The sequence below is a fragment of the Helianthus annuus genome, chromosome 8, assembly GCF_002127325.2.
Source record: "Helianthus annuus cultivar XRQ/B chromosome 8, HanXRQr2.0-SUNRISE, whole genome shotgun sequence".
Classification (NCBI taxonomy): Eukaryota; Viridiplantae; Streptophyta; class Magnoliopsida; order Asterales; family Asteraceae; genus Helianthus; species Helianthus annuus.
The window spans coordinates 153100725-153122925 of NC_035440.2; the positions used below are offsets into that span (position 1 = coordinate 153100725).

Here is a 22201-nt window from a genome sequence, read left to right on the forward strand (position 1 = left end):
TATAATAACGCACCGCCTAACTTACGCGCCAAAAAGAGATCCTACAAAATGATACATCTCAGCAACTTCCATTTGATCAAAAAAAAAACGGCAATACTACTAAAATACCACTCACTGTAAAACGCCAAAAAAATCAAGATGGCTAATATGCTTTCTTGGATATTCAGAATTTTTATTCGTCAAGTTTCACTGAATGAATTGTTAGGGAGGCAAGTAACTCAGTAAGATTTTGCTGCATGAGATGGACAAAATTCAAGAAAAATATACTAATGCCAGTCATATGGCATTTTGTATTTTTTGTTCTTGAAGAAGGCTTGGATGAGGAGAAGAGATCAATGACACTGAAGAGTGGGATGATGATAAAGATGAAGATCAACATGAAGAAAAAGCAAAAAACCCACTCACACTTCATAGATCTATGTCCCCAAACATCCAGAAAAAAAGCCACTACAACAGACGAGCAGGCAAAATAATCAAACCGATGGGTTTATTAAGTTTTACATAAAACGCCATATTTTGGTGTCAGTTCTTGTACTATTAAAGAACAGAGAGACTGATGACAGTGAATATTGTGAAGAGAGATCTGATTAGCATTTTTAATTTATTTTCTTCGCTTGTATTTTTTTTACTATGGCTGAAATATAATCCAACAATTGTAAAACGCCAAGATAACCCAAACGCCAAAATGTTTATAAAAAAATAATAGAACAATGAGCCATCTTGTTTAAAACCACTTCAAAACGCCATTCAAATATATTTCCTACCCCCCCCCCCCCCGGGGCTCCAATGGCATACGTTGTGAATAAACGCCAAAAACGCCAAAATGTTGATACAATGGAACCATTAAAACGCCATTAATTATTGAATTTGGTTAACGCCAAAAATCTCAAAAACCAAAAATTAAAACAACATTGGGAAAAAGCGGAACAGGAAAAGCAGAAGATGAAAGGACAAAAAAGCCCCTCCGCCCTTTTCTACGCGGCGTGACACGTGTTGGGCCAGGAAGCGTTCTCACCGTTCTCACACTTTTGATCGTTTTCTCCCGATCCCGTTTCTCTCTCTCTCTCTCTCTATATCTATATATATATATATATATATATATATATAGGTATATATATATAGGTAGAGGATCCTGTACATTAATCCAGAAGTGTGAAAAGTGTGAGAAGTGTATTATAACACTATATATAACACTACATAACACCATATAAATACCGTATAACAATATGTAACACCATATAACGTTATGTAACACTATATAACACTATATAATAAATATAACACTATAGTTTGTCTGATAGCATGTCTTTGATAGATGTATAATGTTATATTGATAGTGTTATATGGTGTTACATATTGTTATACGGTGTTTATATGGTGTTATATAGTGTTATATATAGTGTTATAATACACTTCTCACACTTCTGAAATAATGTACACTATCTCTACCCTTTATATATATAACTAATATAATAGACGGTTCAATACATTTATATTGTTAAGATTTTAAACGAGCATTTAACAGGTAAAACGATCAGTTGAGTTGTGAGATGTTAAAACGAACATTTAGTAGGAGAAACGACAGTCTAAGATGGAAGGTGTTTTAACAAGTGTGTGTATATCAAATTTAATATATATGTATTTTCTAATATATAATATTGTAACACCCCAACCTGAACAGGCTGACGTGTCACTCATACAGATATCAAAACTAAAACCAATCCATGACGTTGTAAACAAAAGACCCTAATTTCTTTTTCATTACATTACCGAATATAAAAATAAATCTTTATCTTCACGACACTCTTCACTTATTCCCCACGATTCCCAAATTACCTGTCAAACAAATAAGACAAACACAAGAAAGAAACTACGGCTGAGCCAAAAAGTTGCCCAGTAACGGAGAAATCAATAGTAAAAGTAAGGCAGGCATATGGAAGCAAAACGGATCAGTACCGACACTAACAAATCCCAAAAAGATGGCACTCAAACAAATACTTTTATAACTTGAATCCCAAAACTTATACTGAACAAGTAACAGATACTGAACATAATCAGATGCATATAATCATATCAAACATATCAGAACAGAGACAAGACATACGTGACAACATATAACAGTAAAACAAGTCACGTAATATAGAAGCACCCACGAGCCTAAACAGAGGCATGCATGGCTATAGTCCATGCGCCGAGATGGTGCATGTAGGCGTACACACATTATTCCATCTCAACAGGAGTCAGGAGTCAGGAGTCAGAGCTAAGATCGATCTATTCGCCTCTAGGGGCCAAGTGCTACACAAGCACAAACTAGAAACGCCGTGAACTTTAGTTACGCACCGTCACGATGAGTGCCATGCCGTTGACACCCCAACGACAAGTAACTTATAATTGCTCGGGTGACAGACTACAAAGCGTATCAGAAATAAATGTATATATTGACATAAGTCTAAAGGGAACATGCAATAACGAGCACAAAATCTAAGGTCTATTGCATGCTACAATAACGAATATCCGTACTACAAAGTAACGGATATGAATAAAATACCATGATGACAAGGACAGGAATCCATACCAACGAGTAACGAAAAATAAAAGTACACTACGATGAAAAGAAAACAGAATCCGTACCTGAACGAGTGTCTAGAACATCTAAAGTCTCAAGTTAAAGGTCCACCGACGTGCTCAACGAAATCTACAACGAGTAGTTAAAACTCTAATTTAAAACTATCCAACTATTCGTTTTCTAAAATACCCGACCCATTATTTATTAAGTCACGGCTGTTAATTATTTATTATTTTTTTTTTACTAATATAATTGTTGTTATTATATCTATTGTTTGCTTTAAGAAATATTTATGGATGACAAAGTCTCCATGCTTTTATATAAGTATACAGATTACTTAAATCATTTTAAAGAAACAATAATTGATTTGCAATATTCATTCAAAAGTTAACTTGGTTCATTTGATGCTTTCTAGCTAAAAAAATACCTAGTAGTGACTTTAGAAAAATGACCAGTAGTCATCAAAAGGAAAACATCAGAGTTCTAACTCATTTACTAACCTTTATATGATCAAGAACTAATAATTAAACCGTATTAGTGAACCCAAATATTAAACTTGTTGGGATCTGAGAATTTTGTAAGGTATCTACTTACGATAACACACTTTGTCACCAGAAACATTTACTCAAGTTTTCAACCATCAACTATCTCTAGATATTCTTGTACAAGTATAGCAAATTTACCACAAGGTAGTATGGTTACCTTCTTATCGGAAGAGATCGAACCGGAACCGGGACAATCCTAGATGAAAACGGTGGCCGCTAGGTGGTGGTCGCAACAAGTTCAGCGGAACAAAGACGGTGACGAATGACGGCAATATAAATTTTTGGCTAGCGGCTTTGGAGGAGATAATACCGAAATTTATGTTTGTATGATAAAGTCCAAATTATTTAATGTATATCTCCACCTACTTGGAAAGCATATATGATATATCTACTTTATTAACCAAACTAAATTAATTTAGATAAAAAAAATAATATTTAAGCTATATTTATTTTAGTAAATTATACTTTAAAATATCACAATATTACAATTCTACCCCTCTAAAAAAAATTTCGTCCTCGAAATTGCTAGAATTTGGAGCGGCCGACATAACAAATACGAAACAAACAATAGGTTCATACACAAACATCTTACTTTATCATACAAAATTTTCTAATGTATACATGGGTGGATGTACGTACCAGCACCAAGCATTGCTTCCAAAATTATATAACATAAAATGTTGAAATCTCAATATAAAGTAGATTACTAATTTTAGTGGTTGAGCAATATTTTCATTGGGTAACTGGACACACACTTTTAGGTGGCTACGATCAAACAAATTAACTATGGTGGAGGTGTATCATGAACCAAATTCGGATACACAAAAACATAAGACTATTAAGGCCCAGATAAAATTTAAGAAAACAAGAAACAACAACAATAACAACTCGGCATGGTTAAGATTTAAGTTGAGTTTATAAATTTCTACTCAAGTTTTAATCTAAATTATAAAAAAAAACTTAGTCGCCGGAACAATCAAGGCGAAGCCAGAATTCGGATATCTATATTTGATGACGAAGAGGGTTCGATTTAGTACCTTATCAGTCAAGCGGAGCTAACCGGAGACGCACAATTAGCACTTCGAATGGCCACACGGAAATAAATTAAAGTGAGCAGAAGTGGTAGTTTATGTTTTACGACTGCTGGTGCATGTAGTGTGGCTGTCAATTGGTTCGGATCCCGGACCAATGGTGGCGGCGATCGCAGTGGCGAGGCGGTCACGGCAGAGTATGATGGTGGTGTGGCGGTTGAGACGGCAACACAATACGCGCATCATAAGCATGTGAATATGTAACATCATACAACGAGCAAGGATTTTCTAGAAACATTACGTAGACGCAATCTTAGGATTTTAAAACATTCGGATAGACATCAATCTACATAACAGGAATCCAAAAGCGCACATATGTACCTATAATTCACGATTACGTTCATGACCGTAATTGTCAATTATCTTAAAACTATGCCCTATAGTCCTCCCATCATGCATCTCAATGACCTACTCAAATTGTAAGGAAAAACGACATTGGGATAAACAAATCAAGGTCAAAAGAAAAAGAAAAAAAAATCTAGAATTCATGAGGTGCTAACTATAGCATATACTTTGATTCCTTTAATATATACAACTGGTGTGAACACCACCTCAAGCATGTGTCGTAGCAAGATCCTTGTCGTGGTTGAATTCGTTCGATGACGTAGTCACCTCAATCGTGTCGCCCACTATGCTCTGAGTGGTCTCTTGAATTCAATAATGAAACCGCAAAGATGATACCAGAGTCTTATCATTTGACATAGTCGAGGTACAAAATAAGTCAATAGCAATTACGACAAAAATCCTTCTAACATACAGATCCAAAGACCACAAGTCAATTAGTATAAAGATTGATCGGAACTGGAAATCCTAACCCAACATCTACCCATTAACTCACATGCTTAATTATTATTGTTTAAGTTTTCTACAAGAAAGAGCCTTGGCTCTGATACCATAATTGTAACACCCCAACCTGAACAGGCTGACGTGTCACTCATACAGATATCAAAACTAAAACCAATCCATGACGTTGTAAACAAAAGACCCTAATTTCTTTTTCATTACATTACCGAATATAAAAATAAATCTTTATCTTCACGACACTCTTCACTTATTCCCCACGATTCCTAAATTACCTGTCAAACAAATAAGACAAACACAAGAAAGAAACTACGGCTGAGCCAAAAAGTTGTCCAGTAACGGAAAAATCAACAGTAAAAGTAAGGCAGGCATATGGAAGCAAAACGGATCAGTACCGACACTAACAAATCCCAAAAAGATCACTCAAACAAATACTTTTATAACTTGAATCCCAAAACTTATACTGAACAAGTAACAGATACTGAACATAATCAGATGCATATAATCATATCAAACATATCAGAACAGAGACAAGACATACGTGACAACATATAACAGTAAAACAAGTCACGTAATATAGAAGCACCCACGAGCCTAAACAGAGGCATGCATGGCTATAGTCCATGCGCCGAGATGGTGCATGTAGGCGTACACACATTATTCCATCTCAACAGGAGTCAGGAGTCAGAGCTAAGATCGATCTATTCGCCTCTAGGGGCCAAGTGCTACACAAGCACAAACTAGAAACGCCGTGAACTTTAGTTACGCACCGTCACGATGAGTGCCATGCCGTTGACGCCCCAACGACAAGTAACTTATAATTGCTCGGGTGACAGAGTACAAAGCGTATCAGAAATAAATGTATATATTGACATAAGTCTAAAGGGAACATGCAATAACGAGCACAAAATCTAAGGTCTATTGCATGCTACAATAACGAATATCCGTACTACAAAGTAACGGATATGAATAAAATACCATGATGACAAGGACAGGAATCCATACCAACGAGTAACGAAAAATAAAAGTACACTACGATGAAAAGAAAACAGAATCCGTACCTGAACGAGTGTCTAGAACATCTAAAGTCTCAAGTTAAAGGTCCACCGACGTGCTCAACGAAATCTACAACGAGTAGTTAAAACTCTAATTTAAAACTATCCAACTATTCGTTTTCTAAAATACCCGACCCATTATTTATTAAGTCACGGCTGTTAATTATTTATTATTTTTTTTTACTAATATAATTGTTGTTATTATATCTATTGTTTGCTTTAAGAAATATTTGTGGATGACAAAGTCTCCATGCTTTTATATAAGTATACAGATACAGATTACTTAAATCATTTTAAAGAAACAATAATTGATTTGCAATATTCATTCAAAAGTTAACTTGGTTCATTTGATGCTTTCTAGCTAAAAAAATACCTAGTAGTGACTTTAGAAAAATGACCAGTAGTCATCAAAAGGAAAACATCAGAGTTCTAACTCATTTACTAACCTTTATATGATCAAGAACTAATAATTAAACCGTATTAGTGAACCCAAATATTAAACTTGTTGGGATCTGAGAATTTTGTAAGGTATCTACTTACGATAACACACTTTGTCACCAGAAACATTTACTCAAGTTTTCAACCATCAACTATCTCTAGATATTCTTGTACAAGTATAGCAAATTTACCACAAGGTAGTATGGTTACCTTCTTATCGGAAGAGATCGAACCGGAACCGGGACAATCCTAGATGAAAACGGTGGCCGCTAGGTGGTGGTCGCAACAAGTTCAGCGGAACAAAGACGGTGACGAATGACGGCAATATAAATTTTTGGCTAGCGGCTTTGGAGGAGATAATACCGAAATTTATGTTTGTATGATAAAGTCCAAATTATTTAATGTATATCTCCACCTACTTGGAAAGCATATATGATATATCTACTTTATTAACCAAACTAAATTAATTTAGATAAAAAAAATAATATTTAAGCTATATTTATTTTAGTAAATTATACTTTAAAATTTCACAATATTACAATTCTACCCCTCTAAAAAAAATTTCGTCCTCGAAATTGCTAGAATTTGGAGCGGCCGACATAACAAATACGAAACAAACAATAGGTTCATATACAAACATCTTACTTTATCATACAAAATTTTCTAATGTATACATGGGTGGATGTACGTACCAGCACCAAGCATTGCTTCCAAAATTATATAACATAAAATGTTGAAATCTCAATATAAAGTAGATTACTAATTTTAGTGGTTGAGCAATATTTTCATTGGGTAACTGGACACACACTTTTAGGTGGCTACGATCAAACAAATTAACTATGGTGGAGGTGTATCATGAACCAAATTCGGATACACAAAAACATAAGACTATTAAGGCCCAGATAAAATTTAAGAAAACAAGAAACAACAACAATAACAACTCGGCATGGTTAAGATTTAAGTTGAGTTTATAAATTTCTACTCAAGTTTTAATCTAAATTATAAAAAAAAAACTTAGTCGCCGGAACAATCAAGGCGAAGCCAGAATTCGGATATCTATATTTGATGACGAAGAGGGTTCGATTTAGTACCTTATCAGTCAAGCGGAGCTAACCGGAGACGCACAATTAGCACTTCGAATGGCCACACGGAAATAAATTAAAGTGAGCAGAAGTGGTAGTTTATGTTTTACGACTGCTGGTGCATGTAGCGTGGCTGTCAATTGGTTCGGATCCCGGACCAATGGTGGCGGCGATCGCAGTGGCGAGGCGGTCACGGCAGAGTATGATGGTGGTGTGGCGGTTGAGACGGCAACACAATACGCGCATCATAAGCATGTGAATATGTAACATCATACAACGAGCAAGGATTTTCTAGAAACATTACGTAGACGCAATCTTAGGATTTTAAAACATTCGGATAGACATCAATCTACGTAACAGGAATCCAAAAGCGCACATATGTACCTATAATTCACGATTACGTTCATGACCGTAATTGTCAATTATCTTACAACTGTGCCCTATAGTCCTCCCATCATGCATCTCAATGACCTACTCAAATTGTAAGGAAAAACGACATTGGGATAAACAAATCAAGGTCAAAAGAAAAAGAAAAAAAAAATCTAGAATTCATGAGGTGCTAACTATAGCATATACTTTGATTCCTTTAATATATACAACTGGTGTGAACACCACCTCAAGCATGTGTCGTAGCAAGATCCTTGTCGTGGTTGAATTCGTTCGATGACGTAGTCACCTCAATCGTGTCGCCCACTATGCTCTGAGTGGTCTCTTGAATTCAATAATGAAACCGTAAAGATGATACCAGAGTCTTATCATTTGACATAGTCGAGGTACAAAATAAGTCAATAGCAATTACGACAAAAATCCTTCTAACATACAGATCCAAAGACCACAAGTCAATTAGTATAAAGATTGATCGGAACTGGAAATCCTAACCCAACATCTACCCATTAACTCACATGCTTAATTATTATTGTTTAAGTTTTCTACAAGAAAGAGCCTTGGCTCTGATACCATAATTGTAACACCCCAACCTGAATAGGCTGACGTGTCATTCATACAGATATCAAAACTAAAACCAATCCATGACGTTGTAAACAAAAGACCCTAATTTCTTTTTCATTACATTACCGAATATAAAAATAAATCTTTATCTTCACGACACTCTTCACTTATTCCCCACGATTCCCAAATTACCTGTCAAACAAATAAGACAAACACAAGAAAGAAACTACGGCTGAGCCAAAAAGTTGCCCAGTAACGGAGAAATCAACAGTAAAAGTAAGGCAGGCATATGGAAGCAAAACGGATCAGTACCGACACTAACAAATCCCAAAAAGATGGCACTCAAACAAATACTTTTATAACTTGAATCCCAAAACTTATACTGAACAAGTAACAGATACTGAACATAATCAGATGCATATAATCATATCAAACATATCAGAACAGAGACAAGACATACGTGACAACATATAACAGTAAAACAAGTCACGTAATATAGAAGCACCCACGAGCCTAAACAGAGGCATGCATGGCTATAGTCCATGCGCCGAGATGGTGCATGTAGGCGTACACACATTATTCCATCTCAACAGGAGTCAGGAGTCAGGAGTCAGAGCTAAGATCGATCTATTCGCCTCTAGGGGCCAAGTGCTACACAAGCACAAACTAGAAACGCCGTGAACTTTAGTTACGCACCGTCACGATGAGTGCCATGCCGTTGACGCCCCAACGACAAGTAACTTATAATTGCTCGGGTGACAGAGTACAAAGCGTATCAGAAATAAATGTATATATTGACATAAGTCTAAAGGGAACATGCAATAACGAGCACAAAATCTAAGGTCTATTGCATGCTACAATAACGAATATCCGTACTACAAAGTAACGGATATGAATAAAATACCATGATGACAAGGACAGGAATCCATACCAACGAGTAACGAAAAATAAAAGTACACTACGATGAAAAGAAAACAGAATCCGTACCTGAACGAGTGTCTAGAACATCTAAAGTCTCAAGTTAAAGGTCCACCGACGTGCTCAACGAAATCTACAACGAGTAGTTAAAACTCTAATTTAAAACTATCCAACTATTCGTTTTCTAAAATACCCGACCCATTATTTATTAAGTCACGGCTGTTAATTATTTATTATTTTTTTTACTAATATAATTGTTGTTATTATATCTATTGTTTGCTTTAAGAAATATTTGTGGATGACAAAGTCTCCATGCTTTTATATAAGTATACAGATACAGATTACTTAAATCATTTTAAAGAAACAATAATTGATTTGCAATATTCATTCAAAAGTTAACTTGGTTCATTTGATGCTTTCTAGCTAAAAAAATACCTAGTAGTGACTTTAGAAAAATGACCAGTAGTCATCAAAAGGAAAACATCAGAGTTCTAACTCATTTACTAACCTTTATATGATCAAGAACTAATAATTAAACCGTATTAGTGAACCCAAATATTAAACTTGTTGGGATCTGAGAATTTTGTAAGGTATCTACTTACGATAACACACTTTGTCACCAGAAACATTTACTCAAGTTTTCAACCATCAACTATCTCTAGATATTCTTGTACAAGTATAGCAAATTTACCACAAGGTAGTATGGTTACCTTCTTATCGGAAGAGATCGAACCGGAACCGGGACAATCCTAGATGAAAACGGTGGCCGCTAGGTGGTGGTCGCAACAAGTTCAGCGGAACAAAGACGGTGACGAATGACGGCAATATAAATTTTTGGCTAGCGGCTTTGGAGGAGATAATACCGAAATTTATGTTTGTATGATAAAGTCCAAATTATTTAATGTATATCTCCACCTACTTGGAAAGCATATATGATATATCTACTCTATTAACCAAACTAAATTAATTTAGATTAAAAAAAAATAATATTTAAGCTATATTTACTTTAGTAAATTATACTTTAAAATTTCACAATATTACAATTCTACCCCTCTAAAAAAACTTTCGTCCTCGAAATTGCTAGAATTTGGAGCGGCCGACATAACAAATACGAAACAAACAATAGGTTCATATACAAACATCTTACTTTATCATACAAAATTTTCTAATGTATACATGGGTGGATGTACGTACCAGCACCAAGCATTGCTTCCAAAATTATATAACATAAAATGTTGAAATCTCAATATAAAGTAGATTACTAATTTTAGTGGTTGAGCAATATTTTCATTGGGTAACTGGACACACACTTTTAGGTGGTTACGATCAAACAAATTAACTATGGTGGAGGTGTATCATGAACCAAATTCGGATACACAAAAACATAAGACTATTAAGACCCAGATAAAATTTAAGAAAACAAGAAACAACAACAATAACAATTCGGCATGGTTAAGATTTAAGTTGAGTTTATAAATTTCTACTCAAGTTTTAATCTAAATTATAAAAAAAAAACTTAGTCGCCGGAACAATCAAGGCGAAGCCAGAATTCGGATATCTATATTTGATGACGAAGAGGGTTCGATTTAGTACCTTATCAGTCAAGCGGAGCTAACCGGAGACGCACAATTAGCACTTCGAATGGCCACACGGAAATAAATTAAAGTGAGCAGAAGTGGTAGTTTATGTTTTACGACTGCTGGTGCATGTAGCGTGGCTGTCAATTGGTTCGGATCCCGGACCAATGGTGGCGGCGATCGCAGTGGCGAGGCGGTCACGGCAGAGTATGATGGTGGTGTGGCGGTTGAGACGGCAACACAATACGCGCATCATAAGCATGTGAATATGTAACATCATACAACGAGCAAGGATTTTCTAGAAACATTACGTAGACGCAATCTTAGGATTTTAAAACATTCGGATAGACATCAATCTACATAACAGGAATCCAAAAGCGCACATATGTACCTATAATTCACGATTACGTTCATGACCGTAATTGTCAATTATCTTACAACTGTGCCCTATAGTCCTCCCATCATGCATCTCAATGACCTACTCAAATTGTAAGGAAAAACGACATTGGGATAAACAAATCAAGGTCAAAAGAAAAAGAAAAAAAAATCTAGAATTCATGAGGTGCTAACTATAGCATATACTTTGATTCCTTTAATATATACAACTGGTGTGAACACCACCTCAAGCATGTGTCGTAGCAAGATCCTTGTCGTGGTTGAATTCGTTCGATGACGTAGTCACCTCAATCGTGTCACCCACTATGCTCTGAGTGGTCTCTTGAATTCAATAATGAAACCGCAAAGATGATACCAGAGTCTTATCATTTGACATAGTCGAGGTACAAAATAAGTCAATAGCAATTACGACAAAAATCCTTCTAACATACAGATCCAAAGACCACAAGTCAATTAGTATAAAGATTGATCGGAACTGGAAATCCTAACCCAACATCTACCCATTAACTCACATGCTTAATTATTATTGTTTAAGTTTTCTACAAGAAAGAGCCTTGGCTCTGATACCATAATTGTAACACCCCAACCTGAACAGGCTGACGTGTCACTCATACAGATATCAAAACTAAAACCAATCCATGACGTTGTAAACAAAAGACCCTAATTTCTTTTTCATTACATTACCGAATATAAAAATAAATCTTTATCTTCACGACACTCTTCACTTATTCCCCACGATTCCCAAATTACCTGTCAAACAAATAAGACAAACACAAGAAAGAAACTACGGCTGAGCCAAAAAGTTGCCCAGTAACGGAGAAATCAACAGTAAAAGTAAGGCAGGCATATGGAAGCAAAACGGATCAGTACCGACACTAACAAATCCCAAAAAGATGGCACTCAAACAAATACTTTTATAACTTGAATCCCAAAACTTATACTGAACAAGTAACAGATACTGAACATAATCAGATGCATATAATCATATCAAACATATCAGAACAGAGACAAGACATACGTGACAACATATAACAGTAAAACAAGTCACGTAATATAGAAGCACCCACGAGCCTAAACAGAGGCATGCATGGCTATAGTCCATGCGCCGAGATGGTGCATGTAGGCGTACACACATTATTCCATCTCAACAGGAGTCAGGAGTCAGGAGTCAGAGCTAAGATCGATCTATTCGCCTCTAGGGGCCAAGTGCTACACAAGCACAAACTAGAAACGCCGTGAACTTTAGTTACGCACCGTCACGATGAGTGCCATGCCGTTGACGCCCCAACGACAAGTAACTTATAATTGCTCGGGTGACAGAGTACAAAGCGTATCAGAAATAAATGTATATATTGACATAAGTCTAAAGGGAACATGCAATAACGAGCACAAAATCTAAGGTCTATTGCATGCTACAATAACGAATATCCGTACTACAAAGTAACGGATATGAATAAAATACCATGATGACAAGGACAGGAATCCATACCAACGAGTAACGAAAAATAAAAGTACACTACGATGAAAAGAAAACAGAATCCGTACCTGAACGAGTGTCTAGAACATCTAAAGTCTCAAGTTAAAGGTCCACCGACGTGCTCAACGAAATCTACAACGAGTAGTTAAAACTCTAATTTAAAACTATCCAACTATTCGTTTTCTAAAATACCCGACCCATTATTTATTAAGTCACGGCTGTTAATTATTTATTATATTTTTTTTACTAATATAATTGTTGTTATTATATCTATTGTTTGCTTTAAGAAATATTTGTGGATGACAAAGTCTCCATGCTTTTATATAAGTATACAGATTACTTAAATCATTTTAAAGAAACAATAATTGATTTGCAATATTCATTCAAAAGTTAACTTGGTTCATTTGATGCTTTCTAGCTAAAAAAATACCTAGTAGTGACTTTAGAAAAATGACCAGTAGTCATCAAAAGGAAAACATCAGAGTTCTAACTCATTTACTAACCTTTATATGATCAAGAACTAATAATTAAACCGTATTAGTGAACCCAAATATTAAACTTGTTGGGATCTGAGAATTTTGTAAGGTATCTACTTACGATAACACAGTTTGTCACCAAAAACATTTACTCAAGTTTTCAACCATCAACTATCTCTAGATATTCTTGTACAAGTATAGCAAATTTACCACAAGGTAGTATGGTTACCTTCTTATCGGAAGAGATCGAACCGGAACCGGGACAATCCTAGATGAAAACGGTGGCCGCTAGGTGGTGGTCGCAACAAGTTCAGCGGAACAAAGACGGTGACGAATGACGGCAATATAAATTTTTGGCTAGCGGCTTTGGAGGAGATAATACCGAAATTTATGTTTGTATGATAAAGTCCAAATTATTTAATGTATATCTCCACCTACTTGGAAAGCATATATGATATATCTACTCATTAACCAAACTAAATTAATTTAGATAAAAAAATAATATTTAAACTATATTTATTTTAGTAAATTATACTTTAAAATTTCACAATATTACAAATATAGTATAACAATTATGTTAAAAAGAAAATTAAACAAAATTGGTCGCAAGACCAAGTAACCTGACAATAAAACTTGAGATAAATAAATATACAACTAATTAATTCATATCAATACATTAATATAATAGTGAATCTTATGGGCTGTTTGGGAACATCTGAATGGTTAAGTGTTGAATCAGTAAGAGGTCTGAACCATTAAGTGCTAAACCAGTAACATGTCTGAACCATTAAGAGCCTGTATAATGCTTAACCGTTCAGAGGCACATGTCTGACCAATTCAGATTAGAGGTCTTAACCATCCAGACTCTCTATATATCTTTTAACCATTCAGAGGCAAATGTCTGAACCATTCAGACATCTACTCGTGAAACAATAAGGTCTAAACCATTAAGTGCTGAACCAGTAAGAGGTCTAAACTATTAAGAGGCTCATTAAGAGGTAAACAAACAGCCTTTAGTTGTAATGCTAGAGAAGAAGATAACATCAAAAACCAAATAGAGCTGTCTATCATATGCCACCTGTTTTCTCTTCAGGATGGACACGTTTTATACTTGCTCCGTAAGTTTGCTTGAACATTAAGATAGCCAATGTTGAGAGTAAGCTTGCTTACTCATAACGAATGCTTTTAGTTACTTTCGAAGCATAACAAAGTAAATAAATAAGAGTCGAAAGCATACATTAATACTAGAGGTGAAATTTTTCGGTAGTAGCAACTGTGATTTAAGATAGTCACAGTACTTGGTTACAGGGCCGGCCCAAGCTCAAGTCAAATGAGGCTTAGGCCTTGGACCATCAAAACTATATGGTCTTCACCATTTGATGAAACCACAATTCATTATAAAAGATTTAGGGGGTTGGTTATCAACAGATTGATGGTTGGTAGTGTAGTGGTTTTGTGTATGTGGTGAGACCCGGGTTCGTATCCCTGGTTCACTATTTTTTTTCTTGTTTTTAAATTTTAACACAATCTTTCAAATAATTACACTTGGGCCCTTTAAGTTTACTTTCAATTACATACGTATATTTGGGGAAAAGGCCACAAGCTTTTACTTCGCTTTAGGCCACCAAAATGGTTGAGTCGGCCCTGCTTGGTTAGTGTAGTTGTTGATAGCAAACATGAGTCTCGTGTAATCATTTTGTGAATAACATCTAGAGATAGTGAGCTTGTTGGTGTAGAGAACAATGAAAGAAGGGGATAATGGAATCTTGGGATGAGGAAAGTGAAAGAAGGGGATAATGGTGTCTTGGGATGAGTAAAGTGAATTCAAATTCAAAATTTGAATGAACCCAGGTATTTATGATAAGTGCGCAATATATATATATACATTTTTATATTTGAAAAAAAAATATAATATGATTATGCAAAAATGACATAAGAAAGAAATTGTTGGATAGCCTATATGGTTGTCACGGCAGCATTGTGATGTGATGCTCATTTGTCTTTTAATAGATAGTAAAAATATAATAAAATAATTGATAACAGATTTTAGATTTTAGAAATGAAAAAGTATTATAACTTTAGAGCTAAATATATGTTTTTTAGTTTTTCCTTTAAGAGTTTAAGGCCATCCGGTATACCTCTGGTAAGCCCCCAGTGTGTTGAGGTGGAGGAGCGGAGCAACTGGAAACGCTGTGCTGCTCACGGCTCCTGTTGATTCTCGACATCCCCGTGGTCTCCATCCATTGCGTCCCTGATCAATATTCGAACGTTGAAAATAAACATTTAACCATTGGTGTAGATCGTTGAGGATTTAACTGTTTTACTGATATAAACAATCTTTATACTCCATATTTTTTACACCAAACAAAACTTTTTAATCTCTATACTACACCATGCCCTACACCACAATGGATTAAAACAACCTAAGCGACTAAGATAACCCCAACAAATAGTTTTCACTACCCTAATAACAACCATGTTTCAGTCAAAACCTATATCTTCTTACACTATATTCATTCGCGGCTTACAATCCAATCCAAGCCTAAACGCTAGCTAAAGATGAAACAAAAAGCTAGCGAACAAGCGACCGAGAAGGAGATGGAGAGGTCTCGTCTAGAGAAAGAAGCGGCCGAGATGGAGAAGTTTAAAATCTTGACGATGAACATCGCGGATCTTCCACCTCTAGAACATAAAGCGGCAGAAATGTTGAAGCAAAACGTTGCAAGAAGACTTGGTCTTATTTAGTATATTATTTTAGTTGTGTAGTATTGTTTTTAAATATTAATGAAAACTTCTTATATCCATTTAATTTAATTTATTAAATGTCTAAAATTATATAAAACGGAAGAGGGGTGGGGGCTGAGTACATCATAGTTTTAAGGAAGGAGGTGACGGATGAAAGGAGATAGTGATGTGACGCTGAGGTGGCAATTTGATATGAGATAATAGCCTAACTTCTGAAAATGAAACTAAATTTGTCAAATATAGTAAGGTTTTACCCGAGGGGCCGACATGACACGAATAAAAATATGGAGAGTCTTTGGGTAGAAGAATATAACCCGCCAACGCTATACCCATCAACCCGCTGCAAGACGCCTCTAGTTAAAAAGGACCATCACCAGTAGTGAAGTATGTTTTCGAGCAAAGGGAGTGCAACGCCACTTTACAAGACCTGTTGATCATACTACATAAAATGGGTAGTGTTAGGTGAAAGAAATAATGCGTACATAAAAGCACAAGTATTCTATGTGAGATTGAAGCAACTGAAACTATTGCGTTTTCTTCAAAGAACAAAACTGATTACAGATTCAAACAAACAAGAAAGACGACAAAACTCCAGGTAAAACTATGTCAGCCGCATATGTTACAGTTGGACAAATATTTTTTCTCAACAACATTAAGAAGCAGTATGGTTAACAAAACTGAAAAAAACAAAAATCCAGCCGGCTCAAGTTTCCAAACCATCCAAAAAGCCTTGCAACTCCTTCAACCCCTCCGCAGAGATACTCCTCTGCACTCTCCGCCCCCATGGAACCACCAAATTCGGGGGTGGCTCAGACTTAAAGCAAACAACAACAGCAGATAAGTTGTCTCCACTGTTTCTCTTGAGCGCCTCGCTAACCAGCTCTTTGCTGCATAAAACTGGATCGTTGTGTTCTTGCAGTTTCCTCCTAGCAAAGTCAACTGCATTTTGACTCATGAAAACATCCCAAATCCCGTCACAACCTATGATCAGAAACTCGTCATCTTCAGTTAATTTCGTCATCATCAACTCGGGTTCCGAACTCAGGGGCCCACCATCACCATCTTGGTTCTTCAGTCCCTCCATGTGCCAGTCTCCAATAGCACGGGCCACGTTAAGTTGTCCATTCAGATAACCGTCATAAACATATCCTCCGGAAGCTTCTATACGCTTCTTTTCTCTAATGCACATAGGCTTGTGGTCCTTAGACATCTCAATTGCTTTGCCACGTCGGCATAAAACGGCCCGGCAGTCTCCAGCATTTGCCACCACCAATGAGCTGCAGTCATATACAGATAGATATAGGCGTAAGGGTGTGTATTTTTAAGTGACTCCTCCACATGTGAGTGGGGATGTATTCTGATTTTTTGATGGGACTGAAGTCAACTTTTCAAGTCTACTAGGATATAAAAAGCAGCTCTTTATGCAGGCAAAGCAACAAAGTGGGAAAAATGAGAAAATTTCTCTACAGGCCTGCAAACTTTTTGTCCAAAATTTATAACCGTTTTTCATAAGAATTGGTGTCAAATATGATTACCAAATTTATACTATTTCAAATGTCTAATTTCTGAATAAAATGAAATGGGCTTTTAACGCATATAAAGCACACTTTGGGCTACTTGCCTTACAGCTCCTTGCTTGAGGCCCCTTAAGATCTAAGGCTTCAAATTTACATAATAATATACAATGAACTATTTTTTAATCTTAATATACTAGAACTCATAGTAAAAATTACTATTATGTCATTATATTCTATTTTTCTAGAAAAATTTCTCAAATTTTTACAGCATATCATGTCTTTACATGGTAAATCAAACTATTCTGTGAAAAAAAAAATTATTTTACCAAAAAAGAATACAAAAATCTTTGGGCTTTCAACAGGATATAAAATCTCAATCACTTGTTAATATGTAAAGAAGGCTATCTTAACCTTGAAAAAAAATTGAAACGCATTGGTTAGTAGTTTACACACAGATGGTTAGATTTATTTGTAATAAAGCATTTTTCTAAATCATACATTAAAATTTTAATATTATTAAGCACACAGTATAATTCCAACATAAAGCTACTAAAAGTGTGTTGAAAATTACTAACGTCACAATACCACATAGATTAAATATATCATCAGTTAGAAAAAAATATGCAACTTAATGAAGAATTTGTATGAAGGAAAGTAAAAAAAATCACCATTTCTTAGTGTTATAATTTAAGAGGCCTCTTTAGGCCCTGAAAGTTAAGACGTCCACACGTGAATGTGTGTAGCTTCAGGTTTTAATGAGAAGCATAAAATATTAGGAACCAAAGGAAGAACTTGGTAGCCTTTGGATCATATTTCTTACTACATGAATTGTGATCATTCATTATAACTTGTTTGGTTCATTTTCATGATCAAAAGCTAAAAAGTGGTTTTAACTCCGATTATTTAATGACCCTCTCTCTATACGCACACCCATTCATAAGTAAATGGAACAAAAAATGTTTTAAGATAATATTAATAGTCCAGACCATTGGCATCCTAGATTTTTAGGGCCATGCCAATCTTTAGAAAACATATGTTATATAGTGGAGAAACTAAGAAGTTATAAAAAAAACCGAACCAAACCTCCCAATAACAAGAGCTGCCAACGCAGTTGTACCAGAAGCAAGATCAGCATCCAGCATGCAAGCTTTAGCAAATGCAGAGTCAGTCTGTGCAAAGGCTGAAGCAATCACTCTCTCAATCTCTCTTGGGAAGTCATCATCTTCAAAGATGAACCTGGGCAAATGCTCGCATGCAAAGTCAGCTGCATGTTTTCCTCCATGTCCATCGAAAACCTGGGGTAGAGCATAATAATAAATTAACCCATTAAGGATAAACCATAACCCAAAGTTGACCTATTTATAAGTCAATAGGCCATAAATGCCACATCTAAATAAGCTACAGGCGTGCTCCAAACTCCAAATGCATACAATATAGAACTACTCGACTCTTAGAGAAAACATTAACTCTTTTCACAAGAATGTCATAAAGAAAAACAAAACATGTGCACATGACTAGACTTAATATAGCAGAATACAAAACATTTATTAACATGGAGAGGAGAAACGAAAAGAATTATACACTCCTATTCCCGCCTACAGACAGAAGCAGATGTACATCATCAGATCAGAAAGTACTTCCAAGAAATCAAGTTTCTTTCTTTTCACTCTTGTAACAAAACTAATATTTTCAAAAAAAGAAGTAAACATAATTCTTTTTTTTAATTCTTAAGTTGTTGAGTGCACTATAGAAATATAACTCAGGATGTGTAACTTTTATTATTAGGGGAATTGGCCTGTAATAATCCCACCTAGACCTTATTGGCCATTAATAATCCCACCTCAGAATATTCCTCCCACCAGTCCCACCTTTCACCTATTTTCCTACAATGGTCCCCCGTTAAAAAAACTTAACCGTTAAGTTTTTTTTCCAAATTACAAACAGATTTTTTAGGGCTTTTGATCAGAACGATGATACGAGTCCATTGATGTAAAACTTACTTCAAAATGGTGCTCCAAGTGACTTGATTTTGGTTAATTGGAAATTTAAACACCCGAATTGAAGCGCCGTTTTCATCGTTTGGAGCACCGTTTGAGGCAAGTTTTACATCAATGGACTCGTATCGTCGTTCTACTCAAAAGCCCTAAAAAATATGTTTGTAATTTGGAAAAAAGCTTAACTCCGTTAAGTTTTTTTAACGGGGGACCATTGTAGGAAAAATAGGTGAAAGGTGGGACTGGTGAGGGGAATATTCTAAGGAGGGAATGTGGAATTATTAATGGCCAATAAGATCTAGGTGGGATTATTACAGGCCAATTTCCCTTATTAATAAATGCTATGCTACATGATCTGTTCACAAGAAACACACGTTGACACGATATGGTCGTTTGAAACATCATTTCTTACTCACACAGCTTCTCTGCCATTTTTAGTACCACTTACTCTGGTTTTGTAAATGGTCAGAGCTTTTAGTCTGTTTATAAAATTTCCCAATGTGTACAATCTGCAAATTTTTGCTTTCACTGACGGTTACCACAATGCTTTAAAGTCCATCTTTTTAGAACAATGGCTTCTCAGATTGTTACATTACACGCTAGCATACCCTTTATTAGAAAAGTTGCATCAATGACTGAATCAGCCCACCCATTTTTTTCTTTTTTCTTTTTTGGATTGGATGGACCAGGTCACCCTTAAATGAGTTTTGAGCTGAACATGAGAGTATATTTATCAATCATGATCAGAAGCAATCCGAGGATTACATGAATGAAGTGTGGGTTCGCAGATAGCAAAGTTTAAAAATGACGAAACATGCGAGAGAGAGAGAGAGAGAGAGATGATACCGCATAAAAGGCAGCGGGTCCTTGAATTGGATTCTTGGCAGCATAATGATTGAGAAAACTGTCAGCACAGATATATACATCCTCCATGCTTCCACGGAACCCCATGTCCGCCCATGCTCCTGAGCGCAGAATCGGTAAAAACTCAGCTTGTGCTTGAACAGAAGACGCATCATCCCCAATCCTTGTCCTCACCTATATAAGTAATTGCCCAGTTTGACAATTTTAACAATACCCAAGGCATTCGATGTCATGTGAGATTAATTAGTTTTAACCCTAAATTTGGTTGTTAGTCTATTATTATTTACTTACAACAAAAGTAAACCCTACTACTACTAGCTGCTAAGAAGAAGAAGAAGAAGAAGAGTGTTGCTTGTGAGAGAGTGTTGTTACCAGAGAGGGATGGCGCAGGAGAGAGGAGGAGGAGGAGCGCCGATAGAGTGGATGGGGAGGTTTACCATCATTGCCTGGTGGTGAGGTCTCTCTTTCCTTTTTAACTCCTTCCATTGTCATTCTCAACCATTACTTCTCTTTCCGATTTCTAGATCTAACACACAACACAAGAATGAATAATTAAATTAGATAGAAAGATAGATGTTGCTTCTTCCTTCTGCTTCAACTACGACACACACCCACCAAATGGGATGGATGGATGCACGTGGTTTTTTACTCACCACATGCTTTCTTTCTTTCAAAACTAGGGTTCCTCACCTTTTTTTTTTTTTTTTTTTTGAGTTAAATGTCATTTTAGTCCATGTGGTTTGGGTCATTTTGTCAGTTTAGTTTAAAGGTTTCATTTTTTACCTGTAGGTTCAAAAAGGTTTCACAGTTACCATTTTAGTCCACTGGGTTAACTTCATCCATTTTTTCTGTTAATGAGAAGGCCAATTCGGTCATTTTATATGGCTGAATTGCCCTTTTAGTTAACAGAATTACATACAAAATGACAGAATTGGTCTTCTCGTTAACAGAAAAAATGGATGAAGTTATCTAAGTGGACTAAAATGGCAACTGTGAAACCTTTTTGGACCCACAGGTTAAAAATGAAACCTTTGGACTAAACTGGCAAAATGGCTCAAACCACAGGGACTAAAATGGCATTTAACTCTTTTTTTTTTGGGTAAAGGATTACCCAATGAATTCTAACAACCGTCAAATAAGTACAAGTAGTGAGGATGAATTCTTGTCTCCACCTACACTTCCATCAACTTAACAACATGCTCTGATCTTGATTGCTTACTAGGTCTGTGATTGATCGCGGATATCTTGGTATAGTTTAGCTTAATCGGTACGAATCCTATTAACCTCTTAAAGCTCAGTGGTTGTGTCGTTTTGTGGTAGAGTTTATGGGGGTGAGTCAGAAAGATTTAACAAAGTTCTCCATTTCCAATCTTCCGAAGAAGAATAGTTCCAAGGATATTGGGGAGTTCTTCAGCCGTTTTGGAGAAGTTGTAGGGGTGTATGTTGCAAGGAAGAGGGATAAGCCGGGTAACAGGTTTGGTTTTGTCTCCTACAGAGGGGTGAGAGACAAAAGGGCGATGGAACAAGGTATGAAGGACATTAAGATGGGAAACTACAAACTTGGTGGCTAGATTCGCAGCGGAAAATAATGAAGAAAAGGACGTCGGTGAATGTCTGTAATCTTCCGCATGGTTATAACGAAAGCTTCAGGGGTGGTGGAAAGAGTCAGTCCAACACATTTCAACTCTGGTGGGCACATCCAAGGGTGTTA

General features: G+C 35.9%; 1 protein-coding gene and 3 long non-coding RNA genes across 4 annotated transcripts; all 4 read right to left on the reverse strand.

Moving 5' to 3' along the window:
- Positions 1-1705: 1705 nt before the first annotated feature.
- On the reverse strand, positions 1706-3432 carry LOC110871499. The gene is made up of 3 exons (XR_002553790.2): positions 3269-3432; positions 2632-2695; positions 1706-1836 (listed from the first exon to the last, which is right to left on the reverse strand). It is a non-coding gene; the product is annotated as an uncharacterized LOC110871499 (long non-coding RNA).
- A 5049-nt stretch (positions 3433-8481) lies between these two features.
- LOC110871500 lies at positions 8482-10318 on the reverse strand. The gene is made up of 3 exons (XR_002553791.2): positions 10155-10318; positions 9514-9577; positions 8482-8718 (listed from the first exon to the last, which is right to left on the reverse strand). It is a non-coding gene; the product is annotated as an uncharacterized LOC110871500 (long non-coding RNA).
- A 1606-nt stretch (positions 10319-11924) lies between these two features.
- Positions 11925-13763, reverse strand: LOC110871501. Its single transcript, XR_002553792.2, has 3 exons — positions 13600-13763; positions 12963-13026; positions 11925-12167 (listed from the first exon to the last, which is right to left on the reverse strand). It is a non-coding gene; the product is annotated as an uncharacterized LOC110871501 (long non-coding RNA).
- A 2856-nt stretch (positions 13764-16619) lies between these two features.
- Positions 16620-21157, reverse strand: LOC110873808 (probable protein phosphatase 2C 57). Its single transcript, XM_022122822.2, has 4 exons — positions 20863-21157; positions 20473-20664; positions 18716-18927; positions 16620-17392 (listed from the first exon to the last, which is right to left on the reverse strand). Exons 1-4 carry the CDS (start codon positions 20980-20982, stop codon positions 16819-16821), a joined length of 1098 nt encoding a protein of 365 aa, XP_021978514.1. The 5' UTR covers positions 20983-21157; the 3' UTR covers positions 16620-16818.
- Between the last annotated feature and the right edge of the window lie 1044 nt (positions 21158-22201).